At 41.1% G+C, this 24,688-nt stretch overlaps 2 protein-coding genes across 7 annotated transcripts in view; both read right to left on the bottom strand.

Annotated features, from left to right (window-relative positions):
- The window catches only part of LOC132971858 (thyrotropin receptor-like), a 9,269-nt gene extending 7,695 nt beyond the window's left edge, over positions 1-1,574 (bottom strand). Inside the window, exons 1-3 of the mRNA XM_061034624.1 lie at positions 1,348-1,574; positions 1,055-1,126; positions 207-281 (exon numbers count right to left, since the gene is read on the bottom strand). Of these exons, the coding sequence (XP_060890607.1) occupies positions 207-281; positions 1,055-1,126; positions 1,348-1,511 (311 nt within the window). The 5' untranslated portion in view covers positions 1,512-1,574. The remainder of the gene's footprint in view (positions 1-206; positions 282-1,054; positions 1,127-1,347) is intronic.
- Positions 1,575-5,375: 3,801 nt separating this feature from the next.
- Positions 5,376-24,688, bottom strand: part of nrg1 (neuregulin 1) — a 30,490-nt gene continuing 11,177 nt past the window's right edge. For 3 of the 6 annotated variants that reach the window (XM_061034618.1, XM_061034619.1, XM_061034620.1), the window contains 4 exons: positions 20,928-21,030; positions 19,892-20,039; positions 19,681-19,799; positions 5,376-7,568 (listed from right to left, as the gene is read on the bottom strand). In XM_061034618.1, coding sequence (XP_060890601.1) covers positions 7,001-7,568; positions 19,681-19,799; positions 19,892-20,039; positions 20,928-21,030 — 938 coding nt within the window. In that variant the 3' untranslated portion in view covers positions 5,376-7,000. Of the gene's footprint in view, positions 7,569-10,403; positions 10,599-19,680; positions 19,800-19,891; positions 20,040-20,927; positions 21,031-24,688 lie in introns of all 6 variants that reach the window. The other 3 variants (XM_061034622.1, XM_061034623.1, XM_061034621.1) reach the window with 2 other exon arrangements.

The raw sequence follows: 24,688 nt of genomic DNA, 5'->3' as shown, positions 1-24,688 counted from the left end.
CACACACACACACACACACACACACACACACACACACACACACACAGACACAGACACACACACACACACACACACACACACAGACACACACACACAAACACACACACACACACACACACACACACACACCTATTGAGATGAACACGTCAGCCTTAAATCACATAATTAAGTTACATGTGAAACTTTATTTAAATCACATTACGTACACGTGTGTTAGTCGGGACAGGTTGTAAAAAGAATGTTTCTGAAGAAATCGTAAAGTGTCATCTTCAGAGATCAATCTGTAAACAAACAAAACAACAAGATATTTTTATCATGTGAGTCACATGATCACTTAAAAATAACATGTAGGTTATTCATTAATCCTCTAATTGTCATGGTGTTAGTTTCACTTTGTGTTTGTTTCCCCTCCTTCTGTTTTCTCTCTTGCAGTGTGTGAGCAGTGTGTGTGTGTGTGTGTGTGTGTGTGTGTGTGTGTGTGTGTGTGTGTGTGTGTGTGTGTGTGTGTGTGTGTGTGTGTGTGTGTGTGTGTGCAGTGGAGGGCGTGGCTGGCTGAGCTGGAACGAGGAGCACCTGAATCTCATCAGGTCATCACTCAGGCCTTAAAGACAGATCGAAACTCAACTCCTGTGGCAGTCGGTAACTGTGTCACACTACTAGCCTTACCTTGAAGAACTTTGAACCTGAGTTTTTCTTCTTGTGTCATGGACTGACCTCATTTCTCTTTTTGTGTGCAGCCTGCCGGTGAGCCTCACCTCCTTGCTTTGGATTTCTGTTTGGCCTTGCTGTTTTTTGAGTTCTCCTGCGCCAGCCCGTCCTCTATTGCCACCAACTGCCTTAAGCCTTTTATTTTGCTACAAGCTTCATTAAAACGTCTTAAAGACTGACTTTTGTTTCCGTGTTCTGCATTCTGAGGTCTAAACCCTTAAACTCAAACGTAACACTAATAATGATTCATACAAAATGTTAACTCAACACTTCACACACAGCAGGATTGTTTCTAATAATGTCATTATTCTTAAATCAAACTTTGAGTGTTAAAAAATCATCTTACATCTGAGAAATGTTTGTCAAATAGGAAAAAGCATTTTCAGGTATCGAAGAAAGTTTTGTCCCCATGAGCGACCTGAGACAGAAACAATAAGCAAAACATTAAATATCAGAAAATATGATATATGTAACTAAACATGAAATAAAGATTCAATATGTTTAAACTTAAATATTCAAGATGTTTAAACTTGATATAGGGTTTAAAGATGTTTATATGTAATGTAAAAATAAAGATGTTTGTTTGTAATTTATAAGGTGTACATATAAACTCAGAGTCCTTAGATGGTTTATACTTACACCTCCTGAGTGCTGAGGGAGAAACTCGGCAGGAATTGAGCTCCATAACAGGAAACGCTCAGGACATCGTGGTCACACTGACACTGAGTCGGACAAGAATTGAGAAGCAGAGAAACTTTGACGCAGCAGAAAAATAAATAAAAGAGGCTTAAATCCAGCTTCATAGTGGAGCGTTAGTGAAGGAGAGTGTGATCAAGACTGAAGAGAGTTCAGAGATACAACAAGCTCAAAAGATTTACCTCTAACTTCCTCTCAAGACCTTCAAAATAAAGCCTACAAAATTGAGTTTAAAGTAGTACTCTGTGTATCCCAATGATGTGAATTCTCTCCATACTGCCTAAATGGCGGCCTCTGGTGGACAGAGTTGTTACATCCACTAAATGTCCTGCTGGATTGGCAGTCAGGTGTGCCTGCAGTCACTATAAAAAGCCCCAACTCAAAGCTCTAGATCTCTCAGATCTCCATCCACTACCCCTGCCATGTGTTCCTGAGCATGTACGACATGTTTATATTAATGTACACGGTTTAGCTGAATCTGTTTGAGTTAACTATTGATTTAATTATGGTGGTAATTGCTTGTTCATAGTTTGATGATATTATTGATTTGGAATATTTGTTGATATCACAGAAACCAATAGCTGTGGATGGAAAATAAATCCTTTAAACTGCAACCTCTGTCATCTCTTTAATTTTGGAGTCTTAGGCTGCCAGTTGATTCTTAAGAACCTGAGAAGTTTTTATATCACGTTTTATTTCACATTTTAGGCCCAATTTAAACCTTTTATAGTATGTGGTAAAATACTTAATTTTAATTTACCATCAGTGTGTGAATGGATGAGTTAATACTGATGGACTCTTTACTCAGCAGCCTCTACCATCAGCGTGTGAATGTGTATGAATGGATGAGTTAATACTGATGGACTCTTTACTCAGCAGCCTCTACCATCAGTGTGTAAATGTGTGTGAATGGATGAGTTAATACTGATGGACTCTTTACTCAGCAGCCTCTACCATCAGTGTGTGAATGTGTGTGAATGGATGAGTTAATACTGATGGACTCTTTACTCAGCGGCCTCTACCATCAGTGTGTGAATGTGTATGAATGGATGAGTTAATACTGATGGACTCTTTACTCAGCAGCCTCTACCATCAGTGTGTGAATGTGTATGAATGGATGAGTTAATACTGACGGACTCTTCACTCAGCAGCCTCTACCATCAGCGTGTGAATGTGTTTGAATGGATGAGTTAATACTGATGGACTCTTCACTCAGCAGCCTCTACCATCAGTGTGTGAATGTGTGTGAATGGATGAGTTAATACTGATGGAATCTTTACACAGCGGCCTCTACCATCAGTGTGTGAATGGATGAGTTAATACTGATGGACTCTTTACTCAGCAGCCTCTACCATCAGTGTGTGAATGTGTGTGAATGGATGAGTTAATACTGATGGACTCTTTACTCAGCAGCCTCTACCATCAGCGTGTGAATGTGTATGAATGGATGAGTTAATACTGATGGACTCTTTACTCAGCAGCCTCTACCATCAGCGTGTGAATGTGTATGAATGGATGAGTTAATACTGATGGACTCTTTACTCAGCGGCCTCTACCATCAGCGTGTGAATGGATGAGTTAATACTGATGGACTCTTTACTCTGCAGCCTCTACCATCAGTGTGTAAATGTGTGTGAATGGATGAGTTAATACTGATGGACTCTTTACTCAGCAGCCTCTACCATCAGTGTGTGAATGTGTGTGAATGGATGAGTTAATACTGATGGACTCTTTACTCAGCGGCCTCTACCATCAGTGTGTGAATGTGTATGAATGGATGAGTTAATACTGATGGACTCTTTACTCAGCAGCCTCTACCATCAGTGTGTGAATGTGTATGAATGGATGAGTTAATACTGACGGACTCTTCACTCAGCAGCCTCTACCATCAGCGTGTGAATGTGTTTGAATGGATGAGTTAATACTGATGGACTCTTTACTCAGCAGCCTCTACCATCAGTGTGTGAATGTGTGTGAATGGATGAGTTAATACTGATGGAATCTTTACACAGCGGCCTCTACCATCAGTGTGTGAATGGATGAGTTAATACTGATGGACTCTTTACTCAGCAGCCTCTACCATCAGTGTGTGAATGTGTGTGAATGGATGAGTTAATACTGATGGACTCTTTACTCAGCGGCCTCTACCATCAGCGTGTGAATGTGTTTGAATGGATGAGTTAATACTGATGGACTCTTTACTCAGCAGCCTCTACCATCAGTGTGTGAATGTGTGTGAATGGATGAGTTAATACTGATGGAATCTTTACACAGCGGCCTCTACCATCAGTGTGTGAATGGATGAGTTAATACTGATGGACTCTTTACTCAGCGGCCTCTACCATCAGCGTGTGAATGTGTATGAATGGATGAGTTAATACTGATGGACTCTTTACTCAGCAGCCTCTACCATCAGCGTGTGAATGTGTGTGAATGGATGAGTTAATACTGATGGAATCTTTACACAGCGGCCTCTACCATCAGTGTGTGAATGGATGAGTTAATACTGATGGACTCTTTACTCAGCGGCCTCTACCATCAGCGTGTGAATGTGTATGAATGGATGAGTTAATACTGATGGACTCTTTACACAGCGGCCTCTACCATCAGCGTGTGAATGGATGAGTTAATACTGATGGACTCTTTACTCAGCAGCCTCTACCATCAGCGTGTGAATGTGTGTGAATGGATGAGTTAATACTGATGGACTCTTTACTCAGCGGCCTCTACCATCAGTGTGCGAATGTGTATGAATGGATGAGTTAATACTGATGGAATCTTTACACAGCGGCCTCTACCATCAGTGTGTGAATGTGTATGAATGGATGAGTTAATACTGATGGAATCTTTACACAGCGGCCTCTACCATCAGTGTGTGAATGGATGAGTTAATACTGATGGACTCTTTACTATTAATATGTTATATTAAAATGTTAAAGAGGTCATATTCTGCCCTTTTTGGGGTTGGTATATTTAATCTATGTTCCTACTTTTGTACGTTCACAATAGTTAAAGTTCTAAAAAAGTGTCTGTTTTCATGTACTGCTCCTCCTTGCTCCCTCTCCGCTCTGAGTCCGTCAGCTACACTCTGTTGACCCCACACTGTTAGATCCCACGTGGGCCAAGTCTGCTCTGATTGGTCTGCCGATCCGCTCTGTCGTTATTGGTCAGTTGCTCAGCACGCGTCTCGGAAATTTCAACATGAGCTGCAGGGCCACAGCGAGCCAATTGGCTTAGATCTGTGATCTCACACTGACAATGACATCACACTGACAAATTTTTATCGAGGGGGGCTAGAACCGAGCGTTATATGCAGCTAATGCTACAGCTAACAGGAGGACGTAGGAGAAGCTGCGTTTCCACGGACTTTGAATTTTTGCACATAGATGTGCCTAAACATGCACAGGACACTTGGAAAACATACTAAAGGGCATATAAAACCAGAAGAAGCATAATATGGGACCTTTAATAAAGGATTGACGATTGACAAGGACTGACGACATCAAACAAAAGTTGTCACAAGGGAAGTTTAAATAACTTAAAACTCTACAGCAAAATCGTTGTCATGGTCACAATATTACGTCATATAGAGGAAAGCGCTGAAGCCATATAAGCCATCAACTTTGTGACAGATTTGAACATAACATTTTTAAAAATGGTTGGCATATTTGGACGAGCCACTCTCCATCTGCTGTGAATGATTAAATCAGGAAAAGTGACTTGTGGGTTCATGGTAATGCAGCGCAGTGCGGACAGGTTTCATGGCGTTCCTTTTCCCTGCTGAGTCCACATAAATGTTTGTATCATCTTTTAATGTTATTTTAGGATCTTCTGTTTTTATATTTTATTTTGGCACTTTAATGCCTTTATTTCAGAGGACGTGGATAGAGTAGGAAATCAGGGAGAGAGTGGGGTAGGAGCTGCACAGGTTACATTTCAGTTTTTACAAGAAATATTTTGACACTTTGAAGCACAAAACACAAAACTGATTTAATATGTAATAAGAAAAAACAGCCATTGCAGGTTTTCATGTGTATTAACATCATTTAAAGCAATGAAATGAGACTTATTTAACATACAAGTGACAAAATATGCACAGTATTGTTTTCTTTAATAACCAAGTCGCAAACATGGCTTTATATCTTTAACATCCTGTCTGCGTAAATATAATTTATAACAGCAATTATTATTTTCTTCATTGATAACAACCAAATTAATTATATGTAATAATAAAATATAAAATTCAGAAGTAGGCCGCTATGAAAGCACTCCTTATAGGTCAGCACAATGTCATACTGTTATACTAGATTGATTCTACACACACATCTGAAGAGTCTATGTTTGATTACAGAGTCAAAGAAATGTTATTTTATTAAGTTCAATCTGGAGTTTAGAGTCAGTTAGATGTTCATGTTAGCATGTTAGCATTTTGGCTGTTTTTTTATCACATGACCGCACACGTTAACACAAGATGGGGAGGTTTGAAAGAAGTGAAGTGTAAGATATCAGAAAAGTACAATTACTCATCAGAATATACGACAAGATAAAAAAATGAAAACAGATTACCATTTTTGTCTCTTTACCAGTTTCTTTGAACCCCAGAATGCATTGCTCAGGAACACATGACGACTTCTGGACGGACAAAATTAGACATTTATTCATTCTTCTGTGTAGTGCACATTTAAAGATGCAATCAGCACCATGACTGGATGGAGGGCACTCGTTCTCTTTGGAAGAATATAGCTGCTGGTCTTCATGCTTAAGTTTAACTGAGTCATTACAAAAGACGTTAAACAGATTTTAAAGGCATTTATGAACATCTGTGAAAATGTAGAATCCAGCAAATTTTTCTTTTCAGGATGTTGAGGCCGCTGCTTTACATTCTTTGTTTTTTTATGCATACATTACTAGTTTTTTTATCTTTACGTTATGAATTCGTTAGTGCAGTTTCCTAGTTTTATAAAAACAATGAATCTGAATTACTCAGATTAACAAACTGATTTGATTTGAGCACATTATTAGTAATAAATGATTAATAAATATTTACTGACTGCACCTTCATCTCACAGTTTCCTGTAAGATTCTGGATCAAACAGTCAGCAATAGAAATTGTGATCATGAATATCTTCTCAGAAATGCAGGTAATGAGCTGATTCATGGTTGACATCAGTCCAGGTGTTCATAAGGTGATCAACCAGCAGAGGAAATGAGTGTTTCTTTTTCATGACAGCATAAGGACGCAGCATGCACCTCAAAGGCCAACGTTTATCGTCAATCTGTCATCGGTGGGTACTTCAAAATGAGCCAGCAGGTTATTGATGACTGTAACATTAAGATGATGAATATACGGCCCAGAATGCATTGCTGCAGTTAAGCATAACAAACAGAAAGGCACCTTGATATTAGTTCTGCACTGAAATATACTGTGAACCGTTGCTACATACCAGCGTATGGCACTTTACCTACAAGACATGAACACATTTTTACTTTTTATAAAACTCTGTATTTACTACATCACTAAAATAAAAGTCTTATTTTCCATTTACAGCAAATTGTTTATAGAAAATAAAGGTTTAATGGTGACTATTCTTTTTTTTCACACTGACTCTGGATCTGGTTTGTTGGTGGGACATGAAGATTCGTCTCGCCGGTCATTGAGTGGTGCCGCTGTGTTAGTCCTGCTGACATCTGAAACCTCAAGCAGCCGAGCTGACTGACTTCCTGTGGCGATGAAGGGCGTTTGTTCCCCATGAATGTCATCTGTTGGCATGCTATCACAGCTGGACTCCATACTGTGTGTGACCTCTGCTCTCTTCATATTTGTCTCAGGTAGATTATCAGGTGAGAACACCTGGCTGCCAGCGGTGTCTTCATGCTCACCTATGACTTGGCAGTCACCTTTCTTGTCAGGTAATAGTGGGCTCGCTGGTAAACTGTGAGCCACGTGGCCGTGATTGTAGTGAGCAGAGGATCTCTTCTGTTCATCTCGTGTCCGACGGTTGTTCAACAACAGCAGGGGGCGCTCCTCTTCCCCAGACGGGCTTAAAGCCACAGATGGGACAGAGACAGCCAGGCTGGAGAGGGGGACGGACATCTCTGACGGAGGAGACCCTGGAGTCGTAAGGGACGTCCTGGACCCAGGGGATGTCAGGGATGGTATAAACCTTCAACAAAAACATGAAGGTGTCAGACAGGACTTTGTCTAAAAATAAAAGACAACACAACAATGTCAAGTTATTGAATATTACACTGAATGAAATACAAAATAATACACACAGTGTTAAAAAGACCACTGATAGTGCTCCTAAAAATTAAAAACTGAGAGGAAGTTTAACTTAAGATATATCTGCACTGGGGTGCCAGATAGCCTAGCGGTTATGACGCGCACCCCATCTACAGGGGATGTAGTCCTCATAGCAGCTGCCGTGGGTTTGAATCCGAACTCGGCCCTTTGCTACAAGTCATCCACCCCTCTCTCCTCCCAACATTTACTGTCTCTTCAACTGTCAACTTCAACTATCCTACAAAGGCAAAATTTTCCCCAAAAAAGAAGATATCTGCACTGAGTAAGCTGGATGTATAATTACAATATCCAAGAGAGTGACAGAAATGGGACATTAGGGAAAAACACAGAATAAATACTCATTAAATGAAATAATGAAGTGTATTTGACTGATCTTAAAACAAGGCAACAATGTATACAAATGTTTTAAGTCCTGTTTTAAAACAGCCAATGGATGGAGAATGCTTCAGGTTCTCCGGCAGCTTGTTTCACTGCTCAGGAGCACCTCACCCTGTTTGGTTGAGGTTCGGGGAACACTGAGGAAACCTGTCCCTGAGGACATGAGGGGATGCCAAGGCCTGACCCAAGACTAGAAAGGGACAGTATATGAAGGGACAGTTTATTTTAAATCAATCAATAAATCCACCAATTAATCAGTCAATTATTTGATGACGGGAAGCCTGTGAGTTATTGAGAACCCTAGAGAATTGAGGACTGGTGAAATTAGTGTGTTGGTGTGATGTGTTTGGTTATCTTTCTTTACCTTTAGTGAACCCTTCAGCTCAGCTGTCTAACAAGGTCTTGGCTGCCATGCCTGCCCATAAGAATTTTGCTACACTCTCAACAGGTGAGGATACAGACACACTCTGTTCCACACTACCCTCATCTCTGAAAAAAATCTCCAAACCTGCTCATAACACCTCCACTAGTTCATGGCTCAATGAAGTCATCAGAGAGCAAAGAGCAGGGCTGAGGTCAGCAGAGAGAAAATGGTGTAAATATGAAGAGTCCACTAACCTCATTCTCTTCAAGCCTAAAAACAGCTAAGACAACATATTATCAGAATACGATCTGCAATGCCACAGATACAAGATCATCTCAGCCCAAAGGCACCAACCAAAAGTGCCTCACTCGACTCATTCTCCTCTCTGACTGAGGATGAAGTCTCTAAGCTTGTGCTAGACTCTCGGCCCACCACCTGTCCTCTGGACCCAATACCATCAAGCCTCCTGCAGACCATTTCCTCTCCACTTAATGCTCCATTTAAGCATATCATCAACTCCTCTCTGTCAACGGGTGTGTTCCCCACCACATTCAAGCAAGCTCGGGTCACCCCTCTGCTCAAAAAACCCACACTAAACCCAGCCCAGGTTGAAAACCACAGACCGGTTTCTCTTCTGCCCTTTCTGTCAAAAAAAACTTGAGCGCACAGTCTTTAAGCAAGTCTCTGAGTTCCTGTCCAGAAACGATCTGTTTGACCCAAATCAGTCAGGCTTTAAGCGGGGCCACTCTACTGAAACTGCACTACTGTCAGCAAGAGAATCTCTGTTTGGTTAGAGTTGCAGGTTAATCGTCATTTCTATTGATGCTACCCCTGTCTGCTGCCTTTGACACAGTCAACCATCAAATCCTCCTTTTCCACGCTCTTTGAACTATCTTAGGATCTGATCTCTGCTGGTTCCTGTTCTACCTCTCTGGGCGATCCTTTCGGGTCAGTGCTTGGTCCCCTTCTCTTCTACATATACACCAGCTCATTTGGTTCAATAATCTGCTCTCATGGCTTCTCATACCACTGCTATGCTGACGATACCCAGCTCTTCCTGTCATTCCCGCCAGGCGATGTTACAGTCTCTGCAAGAATCTCATCATGCCTTGCTGATATCTCTAAATGGATGAATGAACGGCACCTTCAACTCAATCTTTCAAAGACTGAGCTCCTTGTCATCCCAGCCAGTCCCTCTATGCAACCACAGATCAATATCCAGCTTGGAACAACCAAACTCATGCCCACAGAGTCTGCCCGGAACCTGGGTGTCATGATTGATGACCAGCTAACTTTTAATGTTCAAGTAGCCTCGATTGCCCGGTCATGTGGATTTGCCCTGAACAACATCAGGAAGATCAGACCTTACCTGTCAGATCTACACAGCTCCTGGTACAGGCTCTTGTGATATCATGCATTGACTATTGCAACTCTCTACTGGCAGGTCTTCATACATGCACTATGAAACCCCTGCAGATGATACAAAATGCAGCAGCACGACTCGTCTTCATCCTCCCCACAACAGCACATGTCACTCCACGCTCCCAGTTACTGCTCGCATCAAATGTAAATTTCTGCTGCTCGCTTACAAATCAGTCACAGAAACGGCTCCTCCTTACATAAACTCTATAATCCAGGTCTACACTCCCTCCTGCTCACTACGCTCTGCCAATGAAAGGCGTCTGATCCAGCCTTCACAACAGAGCCCCCTCTGAGTGCTGATTTAAAAATTTTGTTTAATGTATTTTAATGTTTTTTAACTCTGTTAGCTGATTTAAACAGACAGGTTAATGAGTTTAGTCCTTTTTAAATATGTGTGCTGTTTATTGTATTTTTATTTTTTTTAACTTTTTTTTGCTGTATACTGTATGTGTGTTCTGAATGTCATTGTTGTCCTGTTGGCAGTTAATTTATTTCTGTTTGGAGTGTTTAAAGGTAAAATCAATCAATTACCTCATACTTTAAGGCATGTCGGAGCTGGGGGAGTCGCGTCTCTTCTTTGAATGAGCACTTAAGTCTCTGGTGCCAGCGGTGGCATTCAGACGGCCCCGGCCACCCTGCGGGGCATGCTGGCTACTCTCCGGCAATGACATCACAGAGACAGACTCTGTGTCAGACAGAACACTGTTGCTCCAGTCATTAGTCCAGCTGCAGAGACAGGGAGGGGCGTTGACACGGAGACAGGGTTCAGATGTAAATATAACGTTTGTGTGTCTGAGGCTTTCACTGCATTTTACTTTAATGACAGTCTGACTTCAAATCTCAATTAGTGATTTTGTAGTTAATCGTCTAATCAGATTTGTTGAACATGACTCAGCAGAAACAAATGTGCATTATGTAGATTAATGTGAACACACAGAGGCAGGTGGTGTTGAGTTTTTATCAATTCATTAAATGTATTAATTATACGATGAAGCATTTTTAATTATCGCAGTATGGCACTGATTCAGTCTGAAGTGTTTCTTTGTACAGTTCTTCATAATTTATGTTTCATTATTAATTTAAATATTTCTTATAAATACACGAAAAGGTGGCCTGCCCCCTGTTGAGGTTTGATTAGACAGTATAATTGTTTAATGTTAACAGTTTTACTTTAATCATCACCGAGTGTAATGACCGAGTCAACATGATAACTTTTATAAACAGTTTTTCCTTCTTCCCATGAGATTCAAATGTGTCTGTTCATCATCCTGTTATTAACTCAAGCATACCTTTAACACTACAATACAGGCATACATTACCCACAAGCCAGCCCTTCTTAGAGGGCAAGTCACACTATAGACATAGCGAATGGACACTCAGACACCTGTCTGCAAGGGGGCCAACATGCACAGGGAATGTGTCTGACTTTGTGCAGAAAATGCCGACCCTGCTCTCATTTTGGTCATACAGGGACTAGAGTACTCCCAAAATACCCCACACATTACCCCCCAAGGGACATAACTATAAGCCTTCTCCAGGTTTACAAAACACATCTAGACTGGATGAGCATAGTCCCATGCCCACCCCAAGAAGCCCTTTGAAGTAAAAGAGCTGGTCCACTGTCCAACAGCCAGGACAGAATTAGCATTGTTCTTCGGGCCAACTTTAAGTCCTTCTCCATAGCCTCCCAAACTCCTCCCACACCTAGGATTTTGCTTCTGCAACTACTTTAGCCATAGCCCTCCAAGCCACCTGAAACCTGTCAGCTGCTTCCAGAGACCTCTGGGCTAACTAAGCCTGAAAGGTCTCTTTCTTTAGCCTGACAGCTTCCTTCATCGCTGGTGTCCAACAGCAGGTTCTAAGGTTGCTGACACAACTGGTCTTCTTGCTCCAACTCCTAGTAGCCACTTCCACAATAGAGGCTTTCCACATGGACCACTCAGACTCCATGTCCTTCCAGAGGTGGGAGTTAAAGTCTTCACAGACAGGGGCCGCTGCCAAACGTTCCCAGTTCACCCAAACAACATGTTTAGCTTTATCAGGTCTGTCAGGCAGCTTCCCTCTCCACCTGATCAAACCCACCAGCAGGTGGTCCTCTGCTTCTCTCTTCATCCAAGTGTCCAAGACATATGGCCACAGATCTGATGACATGACGACGAAGTCGATCAATGATCTTTGGCCTAGGGTGTTGTGGTACAAGATACACTTATGAACAGCCCTATGCTTACACATGGTGTTTGTTATGACCAGTTCCATGACTAGCACATAAGTTAAGTAACAGAGCACCAGGTTGGTTCAGATCTGGCAGGCCGTTCCTCTATCATTGCTTATATTAGTGTTGATTTCCCCAGTAGAACTATAGAGTCCCCATGCGGAATCCCTTCCAGGACCCCACCCAGAGACTTCAAGAAGGCTGCATACTCTGCACTGCTGTTCAGCAGAGCCTTACTCCCTAGTACTTGCAGTCACAGGGAGGTGGCCCTCTTGTTCACTGGGGAAAACCTCAACACAGCAGCACTCAGCCAGGGGCCTGTAAGTATCCACACTCTCACCTGGTGCCTCTCACCTTGGTAAAGGACAGGGAGTCTAAACCCTCCTCAGGAGATTGGTTCGAGAACCAGTTCTGTGCATTGATGTGAGCCCAACTTTATCTAGTTGGTAGCACTCAAACTCCCCACACCAGCTCTGGTTCCTTCCCCGCCAGAGAGGTGACAATCCATGTTACACAAACTGCCTTTGCCTGCCGCCCGGTCTTGCACCTAAACCCAATGCCCATCCCTGCAGTTGGTGGGTGTTGAAGAAAATAATAATAATAATAATAATAATAATAATAAATTTATTTATAAAGCGCTTTAAATCAAATTACTGTACAAAGCAATACAGTTAAAATACAGGAAAAACACACAGAGAAATCATGACTCATACTCAACAGTAAACAGATGGGTCTTTAACTTTGCTTTAAAAACCTCAAAAGAATAAGCCTGCCTGATATCCAGAGGTAACCTGTTCCAAAGTGTCAGTGCACGGAAAGAAAAAGCCCGCCCACCAATTGTCTTCTTTCTGACCTTTGGGACACTCAGAAGACCCGTCCCCTGAGAACACAGGGCTCAGGCAGGCACATAGGGGTTCACCAGGTCGGTAAGATACAATGGTGCGCTACCATTTAATATTTTAAAAGTTAGCACCTTAAAATCTGCTCTGGCATGAATAGGGAGCCAATGAAGAGAGGCTAACACTGGGGTAATGTGTTCATATCTGCAGGCTCCGGTCAGAACACGAACTGCAGCATTCTGAACCATCTGCAGACTTCACAGACTTTTCTTTGGCAGACCCGACAGAAGGACATTACAATAATCCAGTCTAGATGACACAAAGGCATGGATGAGGACCTCAGCGTCCTTAAATGACAAGATTGATCTGATCTGGGAGATGTTTCTCAGGTGGAAAAAAGCAACTCTGGTCACTTCCTTTATGTGTAATTCAAACGATAGTGTCTGATCGAAAAGCACACCAAGATTCTTAACTCGGTCTCTGCGATTGATTACACAAATCGAGAGACAAAGTAATAGGATCAAAAAGATGACCCAGTTTCACTGGTCCGATAAACATAATTTCTGTCTGAGCAGAATTAAGCAACAAGAAATGTTTTGATTACCAGCTCTTAACAGCTGCAAGACAGGCCTCAAGTTTAGCTGTATCGTACTTACTTCCTACACATAATGGCATGTACCCAAGCAGAGCAGCGAGCAGCACCCGAGCAGAGCAGCGAGCAGCATGAGCGTATTGCATAATTTTCTGTTCTGTTCTCCTCTGCACTGTGTTACTGTGTACCTACTCTTAGCTTAGCCTAGCAGTTAGCTTTACAATGGCTTCTTTTTCTGTCTCTCCCTCTCCTGCTCTCTCTTGCTCTACGTGTCAGATGTTAAGTTACTCCTCGTCCTCCTTTAGTGATAATGATACTTGTAAGAAATGTAGTTTATTTTTAGCTTTGGAGGCGAGGGTGTCTGAGTTAGAGAGACGGCTCCGCACCATTGAGTCAGAGTCATCATATGTAGCAGTAGTTAGCCAGCCACCTGTAGCCGGTGCGGGCCGACATAGCTTGGCTTCCCCCCCGGTAGCTCCCGAGCAGCCGGGAGGCAGTGGCTGGGTTACTGTCCGAGGGAAGCATAGTCGAAAACCGAAGCACACGGTTCCCCACCAACCACTTCACGTTTCAAACAAATTTTCCCCACTCAGCGACACACCCGCTGAGAATAAAACTCTGATTATTGGAGACTCCATAGTCCGAAACGTGAAGATAGCGAAGTCAGCGGGCATAGTTAGGTGTATACCCGGGGGCCAGAGCGGGCGACATCGCATCTCATTTAAAGTTGCTGACAAAGACTAAAGGTAGATTTGATACAATCGTAATTCATGTCGGCACAAATGACTCCCGACTACGTCAGTCTGAAGTCACTAAGGTTAATGTGGAGTCGGTGTGTACTTTAGCTAAGACAATGTCGGACTCCGTAGTGTTCTCTGGACCCCTCCCAAATCAGACCAGTGATGACATGTATAGCCGCATGTCATCACTCAACCGCTGGCTGTCGAGGTGGTGTCCAGCACACGATGTGGGCTTCATAGATAACTGGCAGTCTTTTTGGGGAAAACCTGGTCTGCTAGCTAGAGACGGCATCCATCCCACTTTGGACGGTGCAGCTCTATTATCTAGAAACATAGCAGAGGTTATTAGTCCAAAACCCTGACAACAACACAGAGTTCAGACCAGGAGGCAGAGCTGCAGTCTTACACTTAGATCTGTCTCCCAGTCACTATAGCTGTAATTCTGAATCGAACTGTAGTTATACTATAGGTACTGTGTCTGTCCCCCGGCCCAGACCCGTTTTTATAAGTCATCCAAACGTAGAAAAAAAAGGCGTAAATCGTCAAAATCTCATTAGAATCAAAACTACAAATACGATTTTGCTACAAAATCAGAAAATTCACTGCGGACTTTTGAACATTAGGTCCTTAGCATCCAAATCTCTTTTAGTGAATGATCTGATATCAGATCAGCATATTAATTTACTTTGTTTGACTGAAACCTGGCTGTGTCGAGATGAATATGTTAGTTTGAATGAATCCACTCCTCCCAGTCATTTTAATACTCATATACCTCGAGACACCGGACGAGGTGGTGGAGTAGGAGCTATTTTTAATTCCTGTCTTTTAGTTAACCCTCGACCAAAGCTGAATTTTTCTTCTTTTGAAAGCCTTGTTCTTAGTTTTTCACATCCAGTCTCAAGAACCTTTCAGCCAGTTCTAGTTGTTGTAGTTTACCGCCCTCCTGGCCCATATTCTGAGTTTCTATCTGAATTTGCAGAATTTTTATCAGACTTAGTCCTTAGCAGTGATAGAATAATTGTTGTAGGTGACTTCAATATCCATGTGGATGTTGATAATGATAGCCTGAGCACAGCTTTCATGTCACTATTGGACTCTATTGGTTTCACCCAGGGTGTAAACAAACCTACTCATTGTTTTAACCACACCCTGGATCTTGTTTTAGCTTATGGAATTGAAATCCATAACCTTACAGTTTTCCTAGAAAATCCTCTTCTATCAATTATCTCTGCCTGGAAGAGGTGTGCTCTCTAGAAGTTTGTCGGATAGTGCTGTGGCTAGATTTAAGGAAGCTATTTCAGCTGTTTTTGATTCAGTACCGTGTTTCAACCCAGTTGGAAACTCTTATGATAGTTTTAGTCCCTCTCAGCTAGATCAGTTTGTTGATAGTGCAGTGGATTCGCTGAGAGTTACTCTGGATTCGATTGCTCCCCTGAAACAGAAGGTTGTCAAGCGGCGGAGAGTGGCTCCATGGTTCAACTCAGAAACCCGTACTCTGAAACAATCGTCGGGGAATTTTGAAAGAATATGGCGCTCGACCAAAACGGTAGGATCTCGTTTTTTCTGGCAGGATAGTCATAGAAGATATATGAAGGCTCTACGTCACGCCCGAGCTGCCTACTACTCCTCTCTAATCGAGGAAAACAAAGGAAATCCTAGATACCTTTTCAGCACTGTAGCCAGGCTGACAGAGAGTCATGGCTCCATTGAGCCTTGTATTCCTCTAGCCCTCAGCAGTAATGATTTCCTGAGCTTTTTCAACAACAAAGTTCTAGACATCAGAGACAAAATTGGTAACCTCCTGCCCTTACCTGGTGCAGATACGTCTGATACAGCAGAGACAGTTCCAGGACCAGATATTAGTCTCGACTGTTTTTCTCCAATCGACCTTTCAGATCTATATTCCATTTTTTCTGCGTCAAAACCGTCAACCTGTCTTTTAGACCCAATCCCAACCAAGCTGTTTAAGGAAGTCTTTCCCTTAGTTAGCAACTCTATATTAGATATGATCAATTTGTCTTTACTGGCAGGCTATGTACCCCAGTCATTTAAAGTAGCGGTAATCAAACCTCTACTTAAAAAACCTACTCTAGATTCAGGAACTCTGGCTAACTACAGGCCTATATCCAACCTTCCTTTTATCTCAAAGATCCTGGAGAAGGTGGTAGCTAAACAGCTGTGTGACTTTCTCCATGACAACAGTTTATTTGAGGAGTTCCAGTCAGGATTTAGAGTCCACCATAGCACTGAGACTGCACTAGTTAGAGTTACAAACGATCTACTTCTAGCTTCAGACAGGGGACTTCTGTCTGTGCTCGTCTTGTTAGATCTTAGTGCTGCTTTTGACACCATTGACCATCAGATCCTATTATACAGACTAGAACATTTACTTGGAATTACAGGGACTGCTTTAAGTTGGTTTGAATCCTACTTATCAGACCGATCTCAGTTTGTACATGTTAATGATGAGTCCTCTATGCACACTAAAGTTTGCCATGGAGTCCCACAAGGTTCAGTGCTTGGACCAATTCTCTTTACATTATATATGCTTCCTCTGGGAAATATTATGAGGAAACACTACATACAGTTTCATTGTTATGCAGATGATACTCAGCTTTATGTATCAATGAAGCCCGATGGTACCAGTCAGTTATGTCAGCTAGAAACGTGCCTTAAGGACGTTAGGACCTGGATGACCAGAAATGTTTTGCTACTTAACTCAGACAAGACTGAAGTTATTGTGCTAGGCCCTAAGAACCTCAGAGAGACTTTTTCTAGTGATTTGACTGTCCTTAGTGACATCAGCCTGGCATCTAGCACCACTGTTAGGAATCTAGGAGTTCTTTTTGATCAAGATATGGGTTAGGATATAAAACTTTCCTTTTTGATAAATCTTATAGTTAGGGCTGATGCTGGTGTAGACCAGCTCCTCTCTCTCTCTCTCTCTCTCTCTCTCTCTCTCTCTCTGTGCATATACAGTACATCATATTACTGCATGTATCTATCTATAAATCTCAGTCACTAACCACCTATTTTCCTGAGAGCTCTTGACCTCTCCTAGGCTCCTCAAGATCGTCAGTTGGCGGCCTGCCAAAACATGACCTGGCCTGTGAAGACTGTTTCGTCATGAGCCGGGGATCCAGCCGAAGATTTCTGCCTTTTAATAAGGCAGTTTTTTCTTACCACTGTAACTTTTACTGCTTTGCTAAAGTGCTCATGATGGATAGGCCGGATCTTTGTAACATAGCAATAAGTAAGGTCTTTTACCTGCTTTTTGTAACATAACAATGAGTAAGGTATTTTACCTGCTTCTTGTAAAGTGTCTCGAGATAACACTTGTTATGAGTTGACGCTATACAAATAAAAATTGATTGATTGATTGATTGATGTACAACTGCAAATCATCAGCATAACAATGAAAAGCAATCCCAAAAGAATGCAATATCTGACCCAGTGGGGATAGGTAAAGTGAGAACAGCAATGGACCCAGTACAGACCCCTGTGGAACCCCGTGCCTCACAGCACAGGGCTCAGAGAGTATGTTGTCGTATAAAACACATTGAGATCTTTCTGACAAATAGGATCTTAACCACTCCAGAATGTCCTGAGATGCCAAAATAGTTCTCAAGCCTATCCAGTAGAATCCAGTGGTCAACCGTATTGAAGGCAGCGCTAAGATCCAATAACAATAAAACACTGATTGAGTCTGAATCTAAAGATAGTAGCAAATCATTCATCACTTTTGTAAGTGCTGTTTCTGTCAAATGATTTACCCGAAAAGCAGACTGAAATGGCTCAAATAGCTTATTTAGTGATAAATAATTTAGAAGCTGATTTGAGACCACTTTCTCAAAAACTTTTGACAAGAAAGCAAGGTTTGAAACAGGTCCATAGTTGTCAGGGAGTCTGCATTCAAGCTAGGCTTCTTTAGTAAGGGTTTTACCACAGCAGTTTTGAAGCAAGCTGGAAAAACTCCTGTGAGGAGGGATGAGTTTAAGATAGATAAAACATAAGGTCCTCATGTAGGCCAAAGCTCTTTGACAACCCAAGACGGCAGAGGATCAAGTGAGCAGGTTGTACATCGTGCCACCATTACAACCTTAGTCAAAGAAGCCAAAGAAATTGGTTCAAAATCAGAAAAGCCTTGTCCTGTACAGATGGACATAGCAGCAACACACTGCTTTGTCATTGTAGGACTGGGGTATTCTGACTCTGATGTTATCAACCCTGTCATTAAAAAACAATAATAAATCATGTGCAGATAGGTCAGTGCCACTGACTGCCTGATCACACTGTGAGAGCCTATAAATAGTCTGGAATTATGCCTATTATTTGAAATCAAATTTGAATAGTAGGCTGCTTTTGCGACTGACATCCTAGATTGGTAGGTGGTCAGGCTGTCTTTCCATGCGTGGTAAAACACTTCAAGCCTTGAGTGACGCCACTGACGTTCAATTTTGATTCATTTAAAATTTGTAGATACTTCTCCGGAGGGGAAATGCCATTAACAGCACACATAATAATACAATGTCTTTCCAAGTAAATTATTTTAGATTGTCCCATAGGCTTGGTATTCATCCTCAAGATGATGCTAAAGTCAGGGGAATGTTACCCTACCCACTCTACCTAAAAGCTTCTCATTTGACACAATGAGAATGTGACGTTTAAAATAATGGAGAGCAGACACTTAGTCTGCCAAACAATCTACTTAGTAGGTCACAACAAGTCTATTTGCTGATTAAATCCTACTGTGAAGGACAGAACCTTTATAAACATTTGACTATTCACCAAATAGGGGGACTGTACCAGATGAAACAGAAGGGTTAAAATATAAGTTGACTAAAACAGGGGCTGCAAGCTTTAAAAAGTAGGGATCAAGTTTATCCTCACTAACAGAATATTTTGTCTACAGCAAGTAAGGCATTGAATACTTAGTCTTTGCATCACCTGAGCAGTGTGATGGATAACAGGCAACAGGGGTCCTGTATAGATTTCTTCAAATAAGAAACATGAAAATGTTCATTTAAGGCGATACCGATCTCTTTGTGGTACATTATGAAGGAGCTGATCTTAAAGACTCAATCCACTGATAATTATTTAAAACAATGAATCTGAAGTCATAATCACAGATTGAAAATCTATGAAGCTTCAGTGGAGCCTGTTCTAAAATGTTTTGTTTATACTGAATTACGGGGTCAGGTATAACTTTACAATGAGGTTTCACAGCAGCTAAAGATTTCTGTTATTTCAGTTTAATTTTTGGTTAAAGGACCCCCCCCCCCCCCCCCACCCCCTCAGGACAACCAATGATCATCATTCATAACATGTTACCTGTCCATCCCTTCACCTGAGCCAGGTAAAGTACTCATCAATTGAAGCTGATTTACTGGGGTGTAAAATAAACATATATAAACTTGTCCCTCACCTTTGGCTGGAGACGTGTGTGAACGTTGTGTGTTCATGAGCAGGAAAGGCATTCTTGCTTGTGAAGGTTGTTTCCGTGTCCTTGTCAGCTGCATGCTGCGTGCTTGTCCCGTTAGATTGCTTAATAAAACACAAAGAGATTGATGTGAGGATACAGATCGTGCAGGATTACTCTGGTTTATTGAAACTAATGAGTCACAGTGTACACTGACAGGCTGCAGATCTTGAAGAGGCATGTTTGTGATGTGTTGTCCTCTGGCTGAGCTCGCCTGTTTGGGACCAGCTTTGGTGTTTTTCTGCTTCTTCTTCTTCGTCCTCAGACTCTGCCTCAGACGGTCCTGAAGTTTCTTCCTCTGCTTCCTGTTTGTGAAAACATCAAATGGCTAAGCAGGACAGCATATACATGAACCCTGTGTCATGTAATGTCATTATGACTTGAATGTAGTAATTCTAATTTGATAGAACATATTAGTCAGATGTCAGAACTAATTACTTCCTAATGCAGTTACAGTAACCCGACAGTACCACCAGAAGTTTGAGGTGGTCTGAGTCTCTGATCACATTATGCAGATGACGTCTTGTTTTATGTGTCTTATCAATAAGTTAATGTTTTATTCTGAATTATTTCAAAAATTACATCAGGCCTTTATTAGATGAACTTTAACACTTTATCTGGGTTATTGGAGCCAATGGTTTCTGATTATTATTGACTGGCATTGACTGTTGGACACATTTTCTCATTTTGAATCGAGATGTTGAAACACCGTTCAAACCTTATGTCATCAAGCTTGGTCATAAATAAAGTTTGACGGTCAGAACTTCAACAGAACAAAAATAGGTTGATAAATCAATCAAAAGTATGAATTAATTGTAAACACATGCTGAGAGCCACGTCTTCTAAAGCCAATAAACTTTGTGTCAATGATTCAATTAAATGTTTGATGAAATATTCATTAGCATCTTTATACAGCTTTCCAAATGTGAACTAAATATTTTAATCTTTAAACTTTGGTCTGTGACCTGTTGGTACTGTTGGGAACTGTAATCAAATCAGGAGATCTACCTTTAAATATCAAAATAAAAATAACTTAAAAAATGTGAAATGAAAACAGGAAATAAAAATATTAACTATGAAATAAAAACATAAAATGTGATATGCATGACTTTAACTATGAAATTAAAACATAATAAATTGAAATGAATGACTTGAAATATTATGTTAACATAGATTTATGACTAATTAATTACTTTGTTTTGCAGTAGGCAACCACACACATGATTCCAACGACTAGGAGAGCAATGCAGATTCCTGATATTGTTAAAATACGTTTCTGATACAGCTCCTCGGCTTCTGAAAAAGAGGACAGTCCATTCTTAACCAGAACATAAAAACCAGAAACAAGAAGAGCTTTGACAATTACAGCAGCCAGCATGACATGCACCAATAAACAGCTGATTAACAGCTGATTGTGTATTAATGACGACGTTTATTAATAATCAGCTGATTCTATATTAATGATGATGTTTATTAATAAACAGCTGATTCTATATTAATGATGACGTTCATTGATAAACAGCTGATTCTATATTAATGATGATGTCTGTATAAAATTATTTGAATGTCTATTTTAAAATGTAGGCCTGTCCCTGAATAACGTTTTACATAGTTGAACCTGATTCAACCATCTCTTGCTGATGGTTGAATGCCGTTTTTAGCGGTCATTGATCAATATTCTTATTTTCAACATTTGAGTTTAACCACATCCTTAAACTGTTTGTGTTCTAGACTTGGAATAAAAATGCATTCTATGTCAGGATTTTATCCATTATCATTACGTCTGCATTAATGTGACCTCATAACCATATTATACATGTCCAATACAGCAGACACAAGATGGCCCAGTGTGTGCAGGTCAGATCATCTGTCAGACCACCACAGCATCCATAATCTACACATTTGTCGGACCACCACAGCAGCTACAATCTACACATCTGTCAGACCACCACAGCTGCCATAATCTACACATCTGTCAGACTACCACATCAGCTACAATCTACAGATCTGTCAGACCACCACAGCAGCTACAATCTACACATCTGTCAGACCACCACAGCTGCCATAATCTACACATCTGTCAGACCACCACAGCTGCCATAATCTACACATCTGTCAGACCACCACAGCTGCCATAATCTACACATCTGTCAGACTACCACATCAGCTACAATCTACAGATCTGTCAGACTACCACATCAGCTACAATCTACACATCTGTCAGACCACCACAGCAGCTACAATCTACACATCTGTCAGACCACCACAGCTGCCATAATCTACACATCTGTCAGACCACCACAGCTGCCATAATCTACACATCTGTCAGACCACCACAGCTGCCATAATCTACACATCTGTCAGACCACCACAGCAGCTACAATCTACACATCTGTCAGACCACCACAGCAGCTACAATCTACACAGCTGTCAGACCACCACAGCAGCTACAATCTACACAGCTGTCAGACCACCACAGCAGCTACAATCTACACATCTGTCAGACCAACGACAAACAATCAAAAATGTTTGCTGTTGGTTCTCCTGATCATAATAATCCAACAAGCACGGTCCTGCTGCATTTTTTTGACTGCATTACTTCAAAATGCTGGCCTCACTCTGAACATTTGACGTACACCGCATTTGGCTAATTAAGACCTTCATTGTTCCCAGCCTATTACAGCCAATGAGGGCCGGAGTGGAAAGGAGGTGCCTCCCCCTGTTCTATTTCAGCCAATTGCACGTGACTGTGTTAATGACTGACGTTTCTTGTAGCCAATGAATTCTGTACAAGTGGACATGCAGCTTTGGGTGATTTCTTCATGCACACATTCAGGACATTGAATTAAAGTAGGATACATTTTCAGACTTTCATTTATAAGTTAATATAATTAATGAAATATTCCATATATGAGACCAGCTCGACCACAGGGTGCCACAGCTACAATAAAATAAAAAAGTTGTAATCTATAAGTGTCCCTTATAGCTTTGAATCATATAGAAAAAAAGTCATTGTAGTGATCTTAGAAACTGAAATTAATACTTAATGAGTTATAAACACACCATCTTTTCGTGAGAAAGTTTAAGATGCCTGAAATAACTTTTGAATGTTGTGTGTGCTGTGACATTATGTCCTTTTCTATTCTGTAAAAGCATGATAAGAGATGCATGATTACATCACTTTTACTCATATGCTACATAGTTTTGTTTTGGGTTTAACTGATAGTTTTACCACATAAACTTAAAGACCAAAGGTCGAGGTGTTACTGACCCCTCCTCTCCTCAGCGATGTCTGAAAAACACACCTTCACTTTTACTGTTACCCTCATAGTGACTTCAGATTAACATAGATTGGCCATCAAACTTAACTTTAAGAAGTTATTTTTGCAAGTACTAGATCAACCAGATTCTTCTTATATCAGTCTCAATGATGAAAGTCTGAACATAAGTCTTGTTTATTTGAGCTGCTGCAACAACAAAATGTTGCCCAATGGGGTATCAAGAAAGTTGATCTTTTCTTATCTTATCTTAAGTAGATACCTCAACACTGTAGCCAGGCTGACAGAGAGTCATGGCTCCATTGAGCCATGTATTCCTAGACATCAGAGACAAAATTAGTAACCTCCTGCCCTTACCTGGTGCAGATACCTCCTATAACTCCGATACGGCAGAAACAGTTCCAGGACCTGATATTAACCTTGACTGTTTTTCTCCAATCGACCTTTCAGAACAAAATTAAATTATTTGCTGTTTAAAGAAGTCTTTCCCTTTGTTAGCAGCTCTATATTAGATATGATCAATATGTCTTTACTGGCAGGCTATGTACCACAGACATTTAAAGTAGCGGTAATCAAACCTCTACTTAAAAAGCCTACTCTAGATTCAGGAACTCTAGCTAACTACAGGCCTATATCCAACCTTCCTTTTATCTCAAAGATTCTGGAGAAAGTGGTAGCTAATCAGCTGTGTGACTTTCTCCATGACAACAGTTTATTTGAGGAGTTCCAGTCAGGATTTAGAGTCCACCATAGCACTGAGACTGCATTAGTTAAAGTTACAAACGACCTACTGCTAGCTTCAGACAGGGGACTTCTCTCTGTGCTCGTCTTGTTAGATCTTAGTGCTGCTTTTGACACCATTGACCATCAGATCCTATTATACAGACTAGAAGTGTGTCAGGGTCTTTAAAGGCAGTATGAGCTTGACTGTCTTCAGAGAACTATTGTAATGTCTTCTCTCCGTGCTGCACAATGTAAAAAGGTTTTTGACACCAAGTTTTAAACTTCTTCAGAGAACCAGCAATTCTCATATTTTTGGAATACATTTCTCTCACATTTGTATATTTATCTGTCCTAATGAGGAAGAACTAGTCAATTAACGGACAAAACTTAAATCCCTGCCCAGCCTGTCAGACTGTTAGTTAAAAATAACATAACCCTAACGTTCTACTGACAACAGTTTACACTGAGCTCTAATGAAACAGATATAATTCACGTCTTTGTGTGGATACAGGATTTACATATTTAAGCATACTGACAGTAAAGACCCTAAATCTCTGGGTTTAAAAGGGTAAATTTGCAAATCACTATTAATGTTTGTCCTTTGTGATGGAATTTGAATTAACTTGTAAAACATGCAGCATTCAGGCACACAATGTGGAGTGAAACCGAAGAGTTTCAGGCTGCATGAATCAAATTAACCAGGCGTACTCTGTATGATTGTATAAAAGTCGTAGTCACCTCTCTTACTTTATGACTGAATCGTTTATGAAACACGACCACAGCTCATGATTAAAGAGCTCAAATTGAAAGTCCTGATTGTCGGGGATGACCTGAGAGCTCACACTAAAGTGTGTACTTTGACATAATCTCTCATAACATACTCCTTGACAGACTAGCCTCCATTGGAATCACTGAAACACCCTTGAACTGGGTTTCAATCATATCTCTCTGAT

This window comes from Labrus mixtus, unplaced genomic scaffold (assembly GCF_963584025.1).
Source record: "Labrus mixtus unplaced genomic scaffold, fLabMix1.1 SCAFFOLD_61, whole genome shotgun sequence".
Lineage (NCBI taxonomy): Eukaryota > Metazoa > Chordata > Actinopteri > Labriformes > Labridae > Labrus > Labrus mixtus.
The sequence above is the reverse complement of the archived record's forward strand: the minus strand, read 5'-3'. Positions and strand labels throughout refer to the sequence as shown.